Raw genomic sequence first — 19,676 nt, forward strand, 5'->3', positions numbered from 1 at the left:
TTTGTCGTATGTCTTCCTCGCGAGCTCTTTCACGAGGAAGACAGTCAATTCAAACTTATAAACTCTCCTCTGTATGGACTGCTTTTGTGGTTTCACACACTCAGAGACCTTTAGAGGGTTCACCCTTTAGGTTTGGTCGACCATCTTTCCCGACAATCGATCAAGCCTACAGGTAAACCTCCAGGTAAATATCAGAAACATCCTTACGCGGCTAATTTATTATCAGACCATTTTGTTCGTTCAACGTACCTCCGATTTCGCCGACGATGAAATCATTACATAGAAAATCGACTGGAATCGGTTCGTATCGTTGGAATCAGTTCAATGAATCTCATGTCACGCTCTCGTTCACAATCGCTTACTTCACGACTCGCAATGTTCACCGCTTTAACAGTCGCGCACGTTGATGGATCATTTGCACTTCAGCGAGGTCGCCGAATACGAGGAATCCTTGAAGTACCTGTGTTTAGGAGGATTGCAGTTTGAGAGGAACGGTTTGCTTCGTTCTGTGAACAATGTCGTTTCGCATTCATGCTATGTTTGGGGAAGGGGGGGGGGGGGGATCGTAGGCTGTTGCTCTTCGGCTGCAGTTTTCCCTGCTGGTTCCACGAACCGTCTCAAACGTTGCTTTCGTGCAAAGGTCGAATCGTCGGGGCGACTGGGACGATTCGTCGCGTACGGCGCCACTCGCCACGCCGGAAACGTTGTCGGAGGCGTCGAGCAGCCCGCCGTCGCCTGTACCACCACCGAGACCCATGAGGAGGACCCCGAAAATTTCGGGAAACTTGTCAACGGCGGCGGACGACTTGAAGAACAATCTTCACTTCGCTATGCTCTCGGCGAAGAACTACTTCCTGAGGGAGGGGAACAACGGCAGTAATACGAGCAGCGGCAATAGCGAGGCGAGCTACGAGAGCGCCAAGAGCTTAACTGCTGGTCTTCCGCCGCCAGTGCCGAGAAGACGTGACTCCGTCATCGTCAGAAGGTATTTATAATCTCTTCTTTTTCTTTTTTTTTAGAAGATATTGCAGGATTTGATTCGACGATAGCAATGGATGCAGAGCCGGCGTGACCTTTTGCGGGGACGGGTTCAAAAATTTTGTGGTGCCTGAATTCACATTCAAATCCTACACTTGAATTTTACAACGAGGAATTATTTCTTTACAAATGCTATATATTTTTTACAAGATGAATATTGAACAATAATACTTTGATGGTTTTTGTCACTCCTTTCAATTTAATCATCGCTACTAAAAAAATGTCTTGCATCTCAGCAAAAATTGCTTCCAGTTGTTAATGGTACCATCAGTCTGTAAAAAATTCATCAAAATCGGTACCTTTTAATTCAGTAATTTTCGTAAACCGCGGGGCCTTTTAAAACGCTGGACTGTGTTCCAGCGAACGCGCTGAACCTGCCTTGCCTCGGCCCTGAATGGATGTTAACCCTTTTATAAGGTCATTATAAGGTCACTCCTGGCGTGACAAAAACCATTTTTACCCTAAAACTTTTAAAGAAGGAAAATTGGTTTAGGATTACACTTTTTTTAGCGATATGCATGAATTTTTTTTTTCAAAAAAGGAATATACAGAGTGTCCCGTAATTGGTGGTACTAGGTTGTCCCAAAAGTTTCTTCCATTTTATTAATAAGTAATACATACACAATATTTTATGTCTAATGTTACATTATACAATTGCATACAATTCATTTTGCTTCATGACTGTTACAACGTTAACATCTAAGAAATTAGGTTGTCTATTTATATAAATACTGCCACACAAAATAATTGAGTGCAAGTCACGGAAGAAACTTTTGGGACAACCTAATACAAGCGAGCAGGGGGTGGTTCTACGTGAAAAATTGATTTAAAAATGTAGAATAAAATTGTTTCATATGACGCTTTACTTTTCGGAGAAAATAAGACTGAAAATTTGTCGAGCACGCGAGCACGTGTATGTTTAACAGAAACGCATTCTTCTGGAAATTTCTAATGTTAATCCTTCAAACGTGGTGAAACAAGAACTACTGAACCACGATTGAACCAATGTATTAAATTCGCTAATGTGGAATTTAATCTAATTTCGTCGAATTTTGGCAGAGAGCAAAGAGTATGTACAGCTGCTTGCTGCAGAGACGATTTGTCAAACTCTTCGTCGCACACCTCTTCCCATTCCTCTGGAGCGTCGCACACGTCGAACCAGGTTGCACCTGGTTACGCTGAGGAGGAAAACGAGACGAATGGTTCCAGTTTAGACTTTTACGAAGCAAAGGTGTAACATTATTCATCAAACATTACATAATCGCGTAATTCTATAACGTTCACTGAACTGTACAGTTTTAACTGCAGTTACACTGATTGGGGTAGCGTTTTCCAAACTAAAATGAAAATTAATAGGTAGAACGTTGGGTTTAGATATTACATCTGAAACGGTGATGAAGTTCAGCATTACAGCAGTATAAAAATTAAACAAAGGAGAATGGGTCTCATGTACGCGAATAATCTTATAGAATTTTGAAAATTACTAACAAAATACAAGAATATATATCAGAACGTTAAATTACATTATCAAATGATTTTATCGCAGTGCTCTTACGTTTCTAATACCGAGTACTGACGAAAATAATAAAATTCTGAAGCTGGGCAACGCAAATTTGTATCGTTAGGGCGAAAATAAAAATTACGAAATATACTTTGAAATATCAATGTTGTAAATATGCAGCGTATAAAATAAAAAGCTTTTCACAATCAAAAATAGAATTTAAAGTGACGTGAATTCACGTTAGCGGTTCGCGAATGCGTTAATTTATTTATGAGCACTTTCTACACCCACTATATACAAGGTGTTAAAAAAAAAAGGATTCAATATTTATATGGTGTATAGGGCACACTGTACTGAGTAAAAAAGCTTTAGTAAACATAGGTCCAAAGGTCAACCGTTTCTGAGATATAAACATTTTTGTTTGCTAGTATCATGATTGACTTATTACTGGGTTTTCGATATTTATAGAAGATTTTCCACGTGCCCACCGCTCATTTCTGTAGACGCTTGGCATCTTCTTCTTACAGAGTCGCGAACTCTCTAAAAAAAACCCACATTTCTGTCGAATTATTTGACAAGCATGGTGGATTCGGTTACGTAGTTCTTCTAAGTCATTTATCGGCGTGGAATACACTTGGCTTTTTAAATATCCCCATAAAAAGAAGTCCAGGGGATTTAAATCGGGGGATCGAGGAGGCCATGCAACTGATCCACCACGTCCAATCCACCTTTGACCGACCATCGTGTTTAAGTGCTCTCTCATGATATTAGCAAACAAAAATGTTTATATCTCAGAAACGGTTGACCTTTGGACCTATATTTACTAAAGCTTTTTTACTCGGTACAGTGTGCCCTATACACCATATGAATATTGAATGCTTTTTTTGAACACCCTGTATATAGTGGGTGTAGAAAGTATTCGTACACCGATCAATTTCCAAAAAAAAACTATGTAAAATTGTAATTTATTAACTTATTTTGTATAAACAATGACATTTTACATATTCTCGCAAATATCTAGAATAGACAGAGTACAAAAAAATAGCTATTTATGTAAGTTACGAAATTAACAAAAAAAAAAAAACAATTAATCGATAGAAATATTGAAGCAATAAGTATTCGTACAACTGTTTAATTTTTAAAACTTCATAAAAAAAAAGGAATTTACATTAATTTACAAGTATATAATACTTCTTTCGTGGAATTTCCTTTTGATTTTATAATTATTGTAACTCTTCTAAGCATTAAATTAACTATATTATTAGTTATACGAAGTGGGATCTTTTTCCATTCCTCTATTAGAGCCATTTTTAAAAGTATTTTACTGGAAATTTGATGTTTACGTTACAAACTCTACTGTAAATGGTTCGTCGTAAGAATCACACAAATACTTATTGCTTTTATATTTTTACCCACTTTTCGCATTTTTTTGTTAATTTCATAAATTATATTAACTAGTAAATGTTGTTTGGACTATATCTATCTTAGAGACTTCCGAGAATATGTAAAATATCATTGATTATAAAGAAAGAACTTAAGAAACTACAATTTCACACAAAAGTTTTTTTGGGAAATTGATCAGTGTACGAATACATTCTACACCCACTGTACATATAACCTATGAATAATTGCTACAGTACAATTTGAAAAACTTAACGTTCTCCAGACATTAATCGAAAATATTATAATACATTTGAAGAAACTTTAATGACGCATAATAGAAAAATAAATCCGTGTCTCAGGGTTCTTCTGGACAACGCGATAGCAGTAACGACGTGTTCCTCAGCGTGAGAAGTTCTCCAGAGTGTAAGGGCCTGATGGCACCAGCAACAGATTTAGGGGCGGAATGGAAGAAGAAATTGGACGCGACGGGGATGAGCGGAGACGCTTCTTTACCCCTTTTGCGTGGACTTTCGCCAACGCCCACGCACGGACAGCACAGTTCGCCCTTCTTCAGCACGAAACGGAAGAAATATGTATATCCGATCACGCTGGTTGGTCGAGGCGAGAGTAGTGTTTGATCGGAAGAAGTTAGACCGACCGGGGACCACGAAGGGGAGGTGGTAAATGTAAAATAACTGTTAGGTATCTGTGCCAATATCACATCTTCGTGTGATTGTTCAGAATCGTTTTCGCAAGTTCCGGAGTGAATGTACTTTCCGAGATATTCTAAAATTAAGGGGCCACGCATCGTAGCCTCTGTTTATATGACCTTTCGCTGAAGTCCGTGCGCATTCGATAGATCTATACTATAATCTAAGATTAGACGAAAGTCGAGGGTAAAATGTAAAAGGATCTTGCGACATTTCTCGTGTAAGGTGTAGATAGTCAAATTTGAATATTCAAGTTTTATCGTAGAACGTATTCCTGTCTTTGTACAGTAACTTCTTCGATGAAACAATGTATTTTCTGATTCAACAAATTTTCTGCCAACCAAACGATAATAATAATATAATAATAGCGAAATACAGAAGGGCGTACAGGAAATTAGCAGGAGAAGGGCAACGTATTACACGGATGGTTAACGGGAATCGTGATGCCTTGCTATTTGAAAATAAAATCAATTTTTTTATTAGACGTCTCGTTTGTAATTACAGATTGTTGTGGCATGGTGAAAACGTATGAACATTGCACGAAAGTTGCACTGGCCTACTCTGCATAGATATCGTTGATACGAGAATTTTAAATGATACATTTTGTACAGTTTTTTAACAGAATCAAGAGAAATTTAAGGAGAACTAGACTTATTTCGATCTACCCTTTGCAATCATTCGCGTATAATTTTGCCATGTTACGTTACGTTAACTGTTTATTTAAACAAGTTCCATTGATTTTTCACCATTGAAAATAATTGTTGTTATTTTTTTGCTATGTATCTAATAAATGGAAAAATGGGACTGAAAACGTAAATTATATATAAAATGTAATATATGTAGTCGTTAAAGGAAGGTGATTACTTACTAAAGAACGAACGACAAAGCATGATTTTCATTGACAGTCTCGTAATAGTTGAAACTTTAAAATCACTGTATTTATGTAAAAAGTAGGAAGAATATACATGATCCATTTAACTCTATTAAATATAATATGCACTTAGGATGAATAATAATGGATTTACTGTAAGTGATACTTGTAGAATATAATTAGAAAAAAGTGATACATAGAGAAAAGTTCATTTAATGTAATAAAGTACAATACTTTTTAAGAAATAAAAAGATGAATTCAATACCCAGTTAATTTCTTTTCTACTCTGAACCTGTTGTATTAGAATTGTAATATAAACATAAAAAAAAGTAATGCTTGCATGCCATTAATTCATTTCATTTATGTCAACATTTCATCTATACTACACTGTACAAGGTAAATGTTTCAAGGAGTATATTAAATAATTGGAACATCACAGACATTTTGAAGTACTTTTATTGCATTGCCGATGCCCATGGTGGAGTCATAGGCTGTGGATTTTGTAAGTATGACATTACAACTGCCGATATGGACAGCATGAAGCTACTAAGAATTTGCTTAGTATCGTCGCTCACTTTAGAATTAGCAAAACTAATACAAGAACAATATAGTGCAACCCATGCACACCACTTCAATCTCATCATTAAACCGCACATGCTAAAAATCATTCCTAATATGTTCATATAATCTGGCGTTGAATAATCGCCTGGTTGTGTCTGACTACTCATTGCTGTGGGTTTGTAACGAACCTCTCGTTCTGGACGTCTAGGATCTACTGAACTATTCATCTTACGAATCTGAAATTCATATACAAGTTCTGCATTTTATACAACTTATTTAATTTACTAAAATCTTCCCTAAAAATGATAAATTATATAAATATATATGACAGTATACTCACGAATGTAAACAGTACAAAGTTGTTCAATAACAATTATGTTATAATAAGAACTAAATAGCTAATTAGTTACTTTCTTCGAATGAAGTATTAATTAATATTAATACATAAATTTAAAAGTTTATATGAAATTTCAGATCTGCTATTTTAAGGTTAGAATTGTGTCGCAAAACTGATCTGCCATCTATCGGCGAAGCTAAAACTAAAATTTTGACATTCAGCGCCTCTAGTGACGAAAATTTGAACTATTCTCGGAGTTTGGCCCAAGTTTGTCCTCGAATAGTTCCTTCTTTTACTATTAGATGGCGCCATTAACTAATTTTTTTTAAAAAGTAGTGTAAAAGCTTATATGTTACGTGCTAAGTAATCGTTTGATTCTAAAATGACTATCTTGTAAATTAAAATAGTTTTGCAATTAATTGTTTGTATCCTTTAGTTAACGACGCTATCTAAAAGAACAGCGAGAACTATTTTCACTAGAAACTTGGGCGTTTTATCACCGATGGCGCCACTGATCATAATGCAGTCGCCATCTAACAGCAACAATAGCAACTATTTTCATTACAAACTTGGACGTTTTCCCACCAATGGCGCCAAAAATTTAGGAATGCTTTCCCACATGTTCTCACATGGTTTTGTCTATTAGGGTTAGTATTTTAGATTCTCAATAATTGTAAATATCACTGATATAAATATTAATATAAATATATACAGTAAAAATGAATATAATACCTTGTACAACTTGGGTGAAGAAAGGTGTCGCAGCTACAAATCCCGAAAAGGTTAATAATTTAAAATAATTCTTCAATATTTTATTTACATTACAGATGTTAATTAATTTTAATCTTAATACAATGAGTTTTCTAAAAAATTGTTCTCAAACGTATCTGTAGATTTACATTTATTCGTTTCATTCTATATATTGAATCATTGCTTTTAATATTTTAGATTGAGTTGACAACACATGAATTAGAAAAAATAATAAAAGGAACACAATCAGAATTGCAGTAAGTATACAATAGTTTTTTGTTATTCAGGGCTAGATAATTTGACAATTATAGAAACACGTGTATTATTATAGAAGTGATGGAAGTGATAGTGATGCAGAAGATGATGATACTACTCCAAAATGCAAAACAAAATCTAAGTTGGATACATCTCAAGCTGATGAATATGACTTTGACAAATACGACGAAGAATGTAAAATATACAATGTTATATGTCATATTAATGATTAATGATAATGTAAATTCATATTAAAATATTTAATGTGTCCTTTGGTTTACAGCTGGTGACGTACATTGTAATATTGGTAATATTGCAAGTTTTGGAAAACATGGAAAAGATCCATTGGTTACAGGGGATGATGATGATTCAGAGAAAGAAGATGATGGTATAAAAAGTGATGATAACCTGGTACTAGTAGGACATGTTGAAGGAGATGCTAGTACATTGGAAATATTTGGTTTGTGCATAAATTTTAATTTTATTAGTGAATAAATTTATAACTTACAGTTTCATGATTTTGCAGTTTTAATGCCTATAAAATGTATTTTTCAATTATTTTCAGTTTACAATGAAGAGGAGGGTTCATTTTATTGTCATCATGATATATTATTACCATCATTTCCATTATGTATAGAGTGGCTAAACTTTGATCCAGCAGATTCAAAACCAAGTAATTATGAAATATTTATTATACAAATACAGTGTTCAGTAATATTAACTTGTTGTATTACAGGTAATTTATGTGCAATTGGTAATATGACTCCCATAATAGAGGTATGGGATTTAGATTTAATAGATTGTTTGGAACCAGCTTATAAACTTGGTCGTAAGCCAAGTAAAAAAAAGAATCAAAAACGCATTGGACATAAAGATGCTGTGTTGGATTTAGCATGGAATGAAAATTATACGTTAGTATATTTTTAAATTGAAACTTTATGTATTCATTTACAACATAATAATAGGAATATTTTTTTACAGTCATGTACTTGCTAGTGGATCTGTTGATCAAACTGTTCTGTTATGGGATTTAGAAAATGGTACACCTGTTAATAAATTTGCTTCCTTTGGTGAAAAAGTACAGTCATTGAAATTTCATCCAACAGAAACTCACCAATTACTAACTGGATGTGCGGATAAGTATGTCCATTAATTTTTAATTAATAAATAATATTCTGTAATTATATTTTAAATATTCCTATTTATTAACTTTTAGGGTAGTGAGATTATTTGACTGTAGAGATGAAACAATCACAAAATCTTGGGAAGTATCGGGAGAAGTAGAAAGAGTTTTATGGAATTACTTTGACTCAAATTATTGTATAGTAAGTGTATTAAATATACTCAAATTTATAATTATAAAGTTCATAAGAGAATACAATATAGAAACTGTTATTTCTGTTACAGGTAAGTACAGATAATGGGTACATGCAATATTTTGATGTTAGACAAGATGATCCAATTTGGAGTTTCCAAGCTCACACAAAGGAAGTTACAGGTAAATGTGAATAATATTTCCCACACACTACTTATATATATTTATAATTGTTATCATATAAGTTTTTTACATTACAATTTTAGGTTTATCCTTGAGTTCATCGTGTTCTGGCCTCCTGGTTACATCAGCAAATGATGGTGTCATAAAAGTATGGGATATTATTAATCATACAGACCCGTATCTTGTTTGGGAAAAGAAAAGTAATCTTGGTGCAGTACAATGTCTCGCTTCAAATCCGGACGATCCCTTTGTGTTCATTGCTGGTGGTGACAATAAATCCCATAACCTTAAAGTATTCAATTTTATGAGAATAACAGAAGGTAAGTTGTGCAATGCACGTATAGTGGTAAATACTATGCTAAGTTGCCGAGTGTTTACAAACTGAAAGGGACCGGATCAGGGGAACTGGTCGTTCGCTTTACTCAATACATAGAAGTAAGATGTCACAAAAAGTCACGGACACGGGAAACTTAAATAGGTGTTCGATCGCTGTAACATTTCAAATTTACGCTAATACATTCCAGTTTTCACTCATATGTTTCTCTTTGACGACCTTTGACGCGAGGTAGACTTTAATATGTATAACTCGAGGCGGAGCGACGACTATCATCTAACGGCAACTCTGATCCAACGGCAACTTAACGTGGTACTACTATACATGTACTACTGTATATCTGTTCGGATACTCTTTTCACTTAATGTTTCTTTAAATAGTACGTGAGAGATTTGAAAACAGACAAACATTAAAAAGTAATAATCATGAAGAAATGATGGATGTAACTGAAGACATGGAATCAATGATTCTTAATAATAGCCTTAATACATTATGTAAAAAAAAGAAAAAGAAAATAAATGGATAAGATCAAAATGATGAATATATCAATGCTAAATTCTGTAAAAATTGTAAGTTGAAAGTACTTGTTTTTATTTTTTACGTGTATATTAATTGGTATAAATAAAATGTGAGAAAGGAGTATATTCGGAAAGACGAGTTAAAATTTTTATTTGTTCTTCTTAAAACATTTAATTTATTCTTTATCCTTGTAATAATATAATGTTAATCCCAACAGTATTTTTCGGAAGTTTTACAATCTGTACAACATATTAATTCTGTTCTAATAATTTACAACACACACACAAACCCAATTCAATTTTTTTTGACATTTTTATACCTTTGGATGTCAGCGAGCCGATGCGACAGCTTCGTGTAACGGTCGGACATCGAAAGAGATATACTGTGAAGGCAATCGGTATACATTTTTGATTTGTATTGATCCAATATCATACAAATATACGAAACAATAAAATTACTTTAAATACTTTGAACGAGTTAGTATTGTTTAAGAATTACTTTTAGAATAAATCGTTTTGAAACGATATTCTGCTACAATTCCAAAAATACAGTTTTTGCGTAAACTTTTTTTTTATTTGTTGCGAGAATAAAGATATATGAAACAAAAGTTCAAAAAAGATAAGAAGTTTTAGTGAAGGTAATACATCAAAATTGGTTCCTCTTCGGTATAAGTTTAACATTTGTTTTATAAATTTTATCATTTTTACGAAAAAATTATTCATGAAATGGCACCTACAAACATTTTACTTGAATTATAAACTTCTTTTAACATTGCACGATTATATAATGCATCGATGCTTCATTATCCCGGTAATGCAGTAGTTATATATAAATGGTTATAAAAGTATTATTTACTTTCATGTTTATAATGGAGAATATTAACTTCAATGCCAAATTACAATTTATATTTCAATCTAACTAACATACAAATATTTTACACAAATTTAAAAAGAATTGGTTTTATGGCATTTTGTCATTTTATACACTTATAAAATAATCCTGTTACTATGGTCCTTGTAATAATTTCTTATTATAATAAAATTATGTGTGATTTAATTTAGCAATTTTATTAAATACCTGATAACGTTGAATATTTAAAAGTAAATATGAGAATTATAAATCACAGTTACAAGTGATTGGGCAGTTACTAACATGTGCTAGTTTAGTAGCTCATATGCTCTATTATGATAACAAGAATAAAAAAAAGTTTCTCATTAACATGATCAACATTTTTTAATTGTACTAGTATGAGAAGTAATATTTAGTAAATTGGTCAAATTGCAATTGGTATAGCAGATCTTTACATCCTAGTATCAATAAGGTATACAGAAAAAAAAATTATGTAAAAATTATTGTTGATGTATTTTAGTATAATAAAAAAGCATAATAAGCAATTAAAATTAATGAATATTTTAGTTCCAAAACTAAATATTTTTTGAATCATATAAAATTGTGTATCGTATTCCATTTTATATTATGTTACATACTTTAATTGCATAAACTGTCATATACAAACTAGAAATTTTTACATGAATGGAATTAATCACTATGAAAGTATAAAGCTTGGAGCGAATGATTTGGAATGGGATAAAGGTGTATACGTACCGATGCCAGTTTCTTAATTCGCTGTCACAGTAATTATTAAATAAACAAGTTAAATAACTCATACATAAATGAGTTCGCTAAAACATTTTAATTAACAATAATCTTACAAGATGCTTTCTGGCAGTGGTGTTAATAGATTCAATGAAAGTCATGTGGACATTATTATGGCAACAATGGATATATCAAATTCTATATGCATTATTAATGCATATAATGCGTTTGTTACAGTCAATATTATATAAGATGGATAAGTAATATTTGAAGTTGCACAAACAAAATTAACTAAAATATTCAATTAAATATTAAATTTGTAATTTAGAATACTGATACTATAGAATAAATAACATTAAGTACAACTTCTGTTAATGCATCTGGATATAAACTAGATCATTTTTATGAAACAGACAATTTTGATGTTAATACGAAATAACAATGTATATGTCATATTTCTTATTTCATATTCAAGTCATAAAAATTCAATGATTCCACTGATAGCATAAAACGTCTGACCTCATTAAATGTTATATAACCTGCAACACATAGACAAAATAATTGTTTTTGTCTACAGAATGTACCGTAGTCCATAGAGATTGACATACATTATATAATATATTAATTAGATTAATTCATACACATATGTGATATAGCACATTGAGCTAAGCATCAGTTCCTATATCCAAACTTCTAGAGTCTTGATTAGAATCGTGTTGACTTCCATTTTCAGAAGAAGCACTGCTAGATAAACCAGACTGATCTGAACTTTTTTTCACTTTGGGCTTATATTCCGTAATAACGACAGTAACGTTATTTACTGTCACTTCATTGGTTTGAGCTGTACTGCGATCTATATTTTTAAGACGCGGCGGATGCCTATTTTTACGTCGTGGTTTGTCCAATTTACGGTCTTTCTCTTTACCACTACTAGCTGTACTACCTCCACTTCCGCCTTCTTTTTTCCCTGGCTTTAAAAGTGGTACATATTGTTGCTGCGCAACCTATAAATGTTAATCTTGGCATAATGTTATGAAAAATAATAAAGGAATACAATAAAATATAAAAAATTGAGACCTGTTGTGCCACAAGTTGGGGATTAATGCGGGGTTTCCGCGTGGAAGTTCCTTTGCGGACGTCACACATGAGGCACTTAAATGCTTCTGCGGTATTCCTATATGTGCAGACACTGCAATCCCAATAATTTTCTTCCAAAACCTTCGCCTGACGTTTTCCACTTCCCGAATGGTTCATTGTTCATGAAAGTCAGTTGTAGAACACTGTACTTTCTCAAAAGAGAGTTAGCCTTCCTATATGTGCTTTCAGCCTCATTAAAAGTGATTTTATGAACACTGGTTACTTTATGACAATCGGATTGCTCCAAAAGAGCAAGATTAAAGATATGCAATAAAGGTAATCGACAATTGTCTAAGACAATATTCTGTGCATCAACTAAACAGGATACACAGTTGTCTGACATATTCATCTTTACTATATAAACCACCTATATTTCTTTGTAGTATCATTCTGATGTACATTTTTTAAATTGTATCTAAAACAAATAAAAGATAGAAATGATATAATACTTTAGTAGTAATTATGAAATAAGGAACATCCTAACAAGAAATCCCTTTCAATTTATAAAAATACTTATTTATATAACAAAAAAATTGCGAATAATAATAATAATCGCATATCGTATTACTTTAAAAAATGCATTGAGGCATTAATAAAATTCTTAATTGCATTAGTTTTCATTGAAAATAACGTAACAAATTATTTATTTTATGGACTTACCGATTAAAAGTACCAATTTATGGAACTTTTTTATCGTCAAGAGTTATCCGTTTTTTTTTGTATTATAAATTTTTATTTTTTCACTTGGAAAGCTGGTAGTTTTATTAAACATCCATGGTAACATATAAAATAAAAAAATTAATTTAAGAAAGATTAGATACTCTTTGTAATGCAAGAGTTCCAAACATTCTTTTCCTTAATGAAACAGATGGAATTCCTGACTTGCATATAAAAGTAGCATTATTGCACATATACGACGTTCTCCTTGACAGTATTATCCGTGTGTTCTATACACGTACACTATACACTCTGACACATTTACAGTCAAGATATTTTTTCGGCCTTTCGTGTCATCGTAAATTGATTGCTTTACATATAAAAGTCAGTAAAAATTAACTAACTCGAAGATATTGACAAACAATCCACAGTGCTGTTCCTCTATCGGTCGAACAGCGGAATGTTGAATGTGGACCAAAAATACTATGGATACGAAATTCCCATAAACTAGATGTGCAACGGTTCAAGCGAATTGAAGAAGACTTTACATGCCAACGCCGCCACCGTTCGACTGATGTATTAAAGAAAATAGCGCAAAGTTTCAAAAATGTAGCTTATAAGAGACTAAAAGAATAGTGTAACATAATGTATTATTATACAATGTACATAATGTAGTAGTTATGTAATACGAATTGCTTGTATGATGGTTGAAATTGAGAAAAATTAATCAGAGGAAATTAAATTCGTGAAAATAGTGAGATAAATATATTAATGTAATATTAAACAAACCGAATGAATGATTTATGAAATTCGTAAAAAGTGAATTTGAAATATTTGTAAACAGTTTTGTTGTTTGCTTTATTGTTTGGGATAAGGAAGTTGTAGGTATCCATTTTTCGTTTTAAAAGAAAGAATTCATAATAGTACTAAAATAAATTTATTAATCTGACAACAATACATATAAATATGTAGAATAAAGGAAGCTCTATTTAAAAAAGATAAAACTGTAAATATATCAATGAGTGTTTTACATGCAAAGCGAAAAGAAAAACTTGTAAAAGAAGAAACATTTAAATACATTAACTATCAATCTTTGTTTTATAACGGATTTTTATAACGGATACTTACTGTACAAAGTGTGATATAAAATAATTTTTGGAAAACAAATATAACCGACTTCGAAAAATATTAAAACTGCACTAAAAAGTATGAAATAATTTCTAGTTAATTTATATGAATACTCACCAGCTCTACATGTAATTGCTTAAAAGTATGAAATAATTTCTATTTTCTTTCTATTAAATTATATATTGAATTTCTATTTCCTTTATACTAAATTATATTAAATAACCTTTTCGGAGCCTGAGCAAAATTAAAAATTTGTAATTCGTGCTTGAGTTAGTTTTTGGTGCGGGCGGCAATATTAAATCCTGTTAATGTATATAAAGAATCTAACTGATTGATATTAGGATCATTAGGGTTTGGATTTGAATCCGTCATAATGGCTAATTAAATTAAATTTGAATAAATTTCGCGGTATAGTTCCCAGGAGGCCTAGCGAGCACCACCATATCTAAAAACAAAACACTGTTCTCCCTTTCTCTCTCGTGCTGGTTTCGCTCCACTCCTGGACTCCGTATAGCGCCGGTAGATGACGCTTGCGCTTCATTGTAACTTCTTTACCTACGGCGGATTTGCGGATTCGACATATGCATGTATACCACAGCTGGCCAACCCAATGAGTTCGCGGGCCACTTTCGAAATGCATCATAACTTTGCCAGCCGTATATAAAATTATGTATCCCCATATTAGATTTAGACTAGAGATCCCTACTTCACGTGTATCGAAATACTCAGGTACACGGGTAATTAATGGATCGTGTTTTAATCCGTGTATTTTTAATACACGGGTACCTGGGCATCGAAATACGCCGACACCCGGATATCTAAATACACGGATATCCAGGTGGTACGTGTACGTCCATCGAAATACACGACTACGCGTACATCAAATTATACGGGTACAATATCCAATTATATTTATATACAAACTTTTGTGTAAAAAAGCTATTATTCTAAAATAATGATCCTTATTAATTTTGAATAAATTGATATGCAGTAAAATAAATAAATAAAATTTAAAAATTTTAAAATTTTTACATTTTTTAGATAATTCGATGTATGCGTGCGTACCCGTGTATTTCGATGCACGTGTGCGTACCCAGATATCCGTGTATTTAGATATCCGGGCATCAGCGTATGCACGTGTTCCGCGTACCCGTGTATTTTAATACCCGTTCAAAACCGTGATCTCTAATTTAGACCTATTATAGACATTTTTCTGTCCTTCAGCTCTTCAGATTTTTTCGACACGTAATCGACGGGGTGGGATCGCGCTCTTTGGCATTTTTCGACCGTGTTTCATGAAAACTTTCTGGTACGCGATATTATTTTAAAATCAAAGTTAATTTTTCCTCAAAATTTCGACAGCTAATTTATGAATATATACATGCAAAATTAATGTACTTCTTTAATACATTGGTTTTCACTACTTTGGCCATTATAAAATAGACATATTCTGTAAAAGTGCGATGTATCTCGCGGGCCGCAAAAATGTTCAAGGCGGGCCGCCCTGATGTATACTGTCTACGTGAAAATAATGTCGGAGAGGGTATTGATGAATTTATTTTGACGATGGGGCGGGGGAGGGGCGGGGGCAACATTGATTACTTCTAATGTATTAGGTCTACCGGAAAGTTCTGTCTGATCCGGTTACAACACGTTTCAACAAGTATGCGTATATTCATTACAATTTACGTTTTGGTATCAGGAGAACATGATATGCGAAGAGGTGGCCCGATTGCGCCTACGAGCAGGCAACCGGTCCGACGTATCTGTAAGTACAGGTTGCCTAGTTCAAGGGGCCCTTTTTTCGGTTCGTATCGGAATTCTGGTCCGATGTTACAGTTTGGTGTCAGGAGAACATGATATGCGAAGAGGTGGCACGATTGCGCCTACGAGCAGGCAACCGGCTCGACGTATTTGTTAGTATGGGTTGCCTAGCTCAAGGGGCCCCCTTTTCCGTACGTATCGGAATTCTGGCCTGATCTTACAGTTTGGTATCAGGAGAACATATCTACAGCATGGGAAGACAGTACGATAATGAAAGAAGTGAAGAACGACAACCGCATACCATGGTGGAACGATGACCTAGAAGCAGAAAGGAAATTGTTAAACAAACTCACCAGAATTGCTAAAAGAAGAAAACAGCCCAATGACTGGGACAGAGCACAAACGGCAAAAACATCACTCACAATAAACATCGTCCAAGCAAAGAGAAATAGCTGGAAGAAATTCTGCGCGAGCTTCCACAACTCAAGCGAACCAGCAAGACTCTACAAAGCCCTAGAAAGCCGCCCACAAGAAACACTAGGAGCTTTGAGAGATGGAAATGGAGCATACGTAATAAACGATAAGAAAATCATAAAACTACTAATGGGAACTCACTTCCCAGGGTTCCAAGAAAGAGAAGAAGAGGTAGAACCAACCCCCGAAAGCCCCGAAACTGACACACGAAGCACCACAGACACCAACACCCATACTCGAGCAGATTGGACAACAGCAAACAAGGTGGCGAACAACGACGTCATGAGATGGGCAGTAAGATCCTTCAAACCCTTCAAGGCCCCAGTCCCTGATGGCATCTACCCCAAGGCGCTGAGGATAACGTTCGAGACAGCAGGGAACTACGTGGTTAAAATAGCCAGGGCAAGCGTTGCATTAGGCATCATCCCTAAAAGTTGGCAAGGTACCAGGGTGGTCTTCCTATCAAAATCCGGTAAGGAAGACTACACGTCACCGTAAGCTTTCACATTAAGAACACTCATCTAACCAAGAAACCTCTACCCAAAAGCCAGAACGCGTTCAGAGCCGGACATTCCGTAGAGGTCGCACTCCACAAGATGATAAACTACATGGAAGAAGCCATTACAGAGAAAGGAATGGTGGTTGCCTGCTTCATCGACATCGAAGGAGCTTTCAAAAGCACCCCAAAAGAAGTTATGATACAAGCGGTCCAGGAATTTGACATAGAGGAATGCATCGTGAACTGGATTAGGCATATGTTATCGAACGGAAGCCTGATAGGCAAAAGAGGAGACATCGAAGCTCCGAAGTCGGTTATATTTTTTTTCCAAAAATTATTTTATTTCTAGATAATTGATTTTGAATTTTCTAATCGTCTTATATTCTCCTTATTTTTTTAAATCCATTTTTATATGTTCCTCGTCATAAGCAATGCTTCCATCTTCCGAGTCATTGAATAAATTAGTTTTTAATTATTTTCGTGCATTTTGTAAAATATTCATCTCAGTAAATTCGTTGGCAACAGACATTCAAAACTAAAATTTGTTTACTTTATTCATTTTTAAGAAGTTATTTATTGCTTATTAGTAAGATATTTCGCATGTAAAACGTGTCTTTAAGTGTAATTAGTATAATTTTACTTTTGCGCAGTGGAAAAGCGTACGAATTAATTATAAGTTGTCTTATTTCTGGAAATGGATATTTTAATACTTGCTACGAATTACGGTGAAACCTATTTAAGAGGCGTCAACGTGGACCTGACTCATACCTCGTAGACGTTGATGGATACGATAAATGTCTTCTCCGATGTCAAGGTTTGCTCACTGTTATCTCTCTGAAAACATTTTTGGAAGAACAGAAAATGATGTTTGTCGAGGAGGTATCGTTAAGAATGAACTCCATTCTAACTTGTTGATTTAATTATTGTCTTTTGAATTCTTTCATCACATAGAAAATTATTTGACTTGAAATCTTTTAATTTGACCTTACCAAAGCTGATTGTGTATTAATCAGTTAATTCCATCTAATTTTTGAAAATTTAAAATTAATTTTAGTAATTTCATTTCACTTAAAAGAAATCTTTTAAAATATTATATTTCATAAATAATGGAAACGTAGCGTAGACTAAAAATGAAATTAGCAAACTCATTCGTCCTCATAGTAATTGTTTATTGTTGAAGTGATATAGATATAATGATCCGTAATGTAATTTAGCTACAATGATGGGTTTCGCAACTAGCAGAGTTGTGTTTATACATGGATTATACAATATGTACAGAAAACCTAAGATCGTATAAGCAATACTTTGTTTTGGACAACTTCACAGGACTCGCGATCAGGGAATAGCTGCCGAGCTTTTCCGTACCTCCGTTCCATCTTTTGAAAACAGCGTTGTGCAAGCGCGCGACATTTTCACTTCAAACGTGTAAACGTTCCACTTAATTTACGAAACATTTTAGTAGCACACTAAAGATTTACATGGACTTCTCTAACCGACTTCGCCTATACTTATCACGTGTTCATTATTTACAGCGGTAGTATGTATATATGTATATGTCCGTCACTCTTATCGCGAAACCATCCGGTTCCAACCGACGAGAAACTTTTGATTTTCCTCTTACAACTATCCTTTATACTCTCGGACTCTCTGCTTGTTTTCTTTTTCTCTCTTTTCGAATAAAAAATCATATCCAACTATTTCATCTTCGACGGTGCTACGACTTGTTACAGCTATTTTTAGTTTTCCGTGATCAATTTTCTCCGATGACTACATTCGTCAAATAAAAATGGAACTGCTCTATAAACTGTGTCATCGATATGCTTCTCGATTCTCAAGAATGCTCAAAAAAGAAGGAAACGCTACTGCTAAAAGTATTTTTTAATTTGTGGTTGTTGTTGTTTTACATTCCATACACCATAGATACTTGCATGCACGCGGGAGTGCTCGAAAGTATTTTTACGTGCTTCTTATAGGAAACCGATTACTTTCCCTTTTGAAATTGAAGATGCTAGTTTCGGATGCCGAGGTAACTCATCCTCGTTCTCTCTGTGAAATTTTAAACCAAACTTAACAACGTCAACCAGATGTTGTTACGTGTATGTAAATACTGGCGTTACTCTGAAAATAAACACCAATTAGCGGGCTTGGTATTCAAACTGATATCATTTTCGAGGCAAGAAACAATAAAACCCGTTCAGCTACTGGGACCCCTTGGTAGTTTCAATTTCTTCAGTTTTGTTTTAGCTACTGTAACCACAAAGTTTTACAATTATACAGAGCTTGATTATTTTTTATCGAAGAAACATTACTTTCTTATTATTTTCGTCTTGGCTCCAAATATATGTAATTATCGCGCTACTTGTAATATGTTGTTTTCTTCGACTCTGTAAGGACACACTGTCAATTTTACGCCATTGAGAATTTGATTACAGTCGCGATATTCCTATTTTCGGTAACATATTTTGCGAGATACTCGTACCCTTTGATTAATTTCACGCGACCCTAGTTATAACGGTGAAAACTTGCTTCTGTTTTATTCGAAAATTTCAGTCCCGAGGGGTCGTCAAATTTTTCCTTGCAACTGATTTGAACCTGGCATCTTCAATCGTTACGATAAACAGGTTTTAGCAATTTTGATTTATGAAAAGCCACTGTTAAGATCAA

General features: G+C 33.8%; 4 protein-coding genes across 14 annotated transcripts in view; 2 read left to right on the top strand and 2 right to left on the bottom strand.

Annotated features, from left to right (window-relative positions):
* LOC128884674 (diacylglycerol lipase-alpha) overlaps positions 1-5,786 on the top strand; it is a 116,646-nt gene extending 110,860 nt beyond the window's left edge. For all 8 annotated transcript variants that reach the window (XM_054138192.1, XM_054138198.1, XM_054138193.1 and 5 more), the window contains 3 exons: positions 641-985; positions 2,098-2,269; positions 4,282-5,786. In XM_054138192.1, the coding sequence (XP_053994167.1) occupies positions 641-985; positions 2,098-2,269; positions 4,282-4,560 (796 nt within the window). In that variant the 3' untranslated portion in view covers positions 4,561-5,786. The remainder of the gene's footprint in view (positions 1-640; positions 986-2,097; positions 2,270-4,281) is intronic.
* Positions 5,787-5,941: 155 nt separating this feature from the next.
* On the bottom strand, positions 5,942-6,599 carry LOC128884675 (PAT complex subunit Asterix). Its single transcript, XM_054138201.1, has 2 exons — positions 6,405-6,599; positions 5,942-6,300 (listed from the first exon to the last, which is right to left on the bottom strand). The coding sequence occupies exon 2, from the start codon at positions 6,289-6,291 to the stop codon at positions 5,959-5,961; it is 333 nt and encodes a 110-aa protein (XP_053994176.1). The 5' UTR covers positions 6,292-6,300; positions 6,405-6,599; the 3' UTR covers positions 5,942-5,958.
* A 382-nt stretch (positions 6,600-6,981) lies between these two features.
* LOC128872161 (periodic tryptophan protein 1 homolog) lies at positions 6,982-9,890 on the top strand. Of its 2 annotated transcripts, none has more exons than XM_054114577.1 (11): positions 6,982-7,183; positions 7,350-7,408; positions 7,483-7,601; positions 7,690-7,866; positions 7,972-8,079; positions 8,143-8,317; positions 8,388-8,546; positions 8,623-8,731; positions 8,814-8,904; positions 8,988-9,224; positions 9,619-9,890. In XM_054114577.1, exons 1-11 carry the CDS (start codon positions 7,121-7,123, stop codon positions 9,762-9,764), a joined length of 1,443 nt encoding a protein of 480 aa, XP_053970552.1. In that variant the 5' UTR covers positions 6,982-7,120; the 3' UTR covers positions 9,765-9,890. The 2 variants fall into 2 exon arrangements, with proteins under 2 accessions (XP_053970552.1, XP_053970553.1); XM_054114578.1 differs by having other exon boundaries at positions 7,486-7,601.
* A 1,324-nt stretch (positions 9,891-11,214) lies between these two features.
* On the bottom strand, positions 11,215-13,619 carry LOC128872162 (YY1-associated factor 2). Of its 3 annotated transcripts, none has more exons than XR_008456111.1 (4): positions 13,151-13,619; positions 12,431-12,905; positions 11,962-12,357; positions 11,215-11,892 (listed from the first exon to the last, which is right to left on the bottom strand). XR_008456111.1 is itself a non-coding variant. In XM_054114580.1 (4 exons), exons 2-3 carry the CDS (start codon positions 12,605-12,607, stop codon positions 12,019-12,021), a joined length of 516 nt encoding a protein of 171 aa, XP_053970555.1. In that variant the 5' UTR covers positions 12,608-12,905; positions 13,151-13,619; the 3' UTR covers positions 11,215-11,892; positions 11,995-12,018. The 3 variants fall into 3 exon arrangements, 2 of the variants coding, with proteins under 2 accessions (XP_053970555.1, XP_053970554.1); XM_054114580.1 differs by having other exon boundaries at positions 11,995-12,357; XM_054114579.1 differs by having other exon boundaries at positions 11,215-12,357.
* Between the last annotated feature and the right edge of the window lie 6,057 nt (positions 13,620-19,676).

Source organism: Hylaeus volcanicus, chromosome 2 (genome assembly GCF_026283585.1).
Source record: "Hylaeus volcanicus isolate JK05 chromosome 2, UHH_iyHylVolc1.0_haploid, whole genome shotgun sequence".
In the NCBI taxonomy this organism is placed as follows: domain Eukaryota; kingdom Metazoa; phylum Arthropoda; class Insecta; order Hymenoptera; family Colletidae; genus Hylaeus; species Hylaeus volcanicus.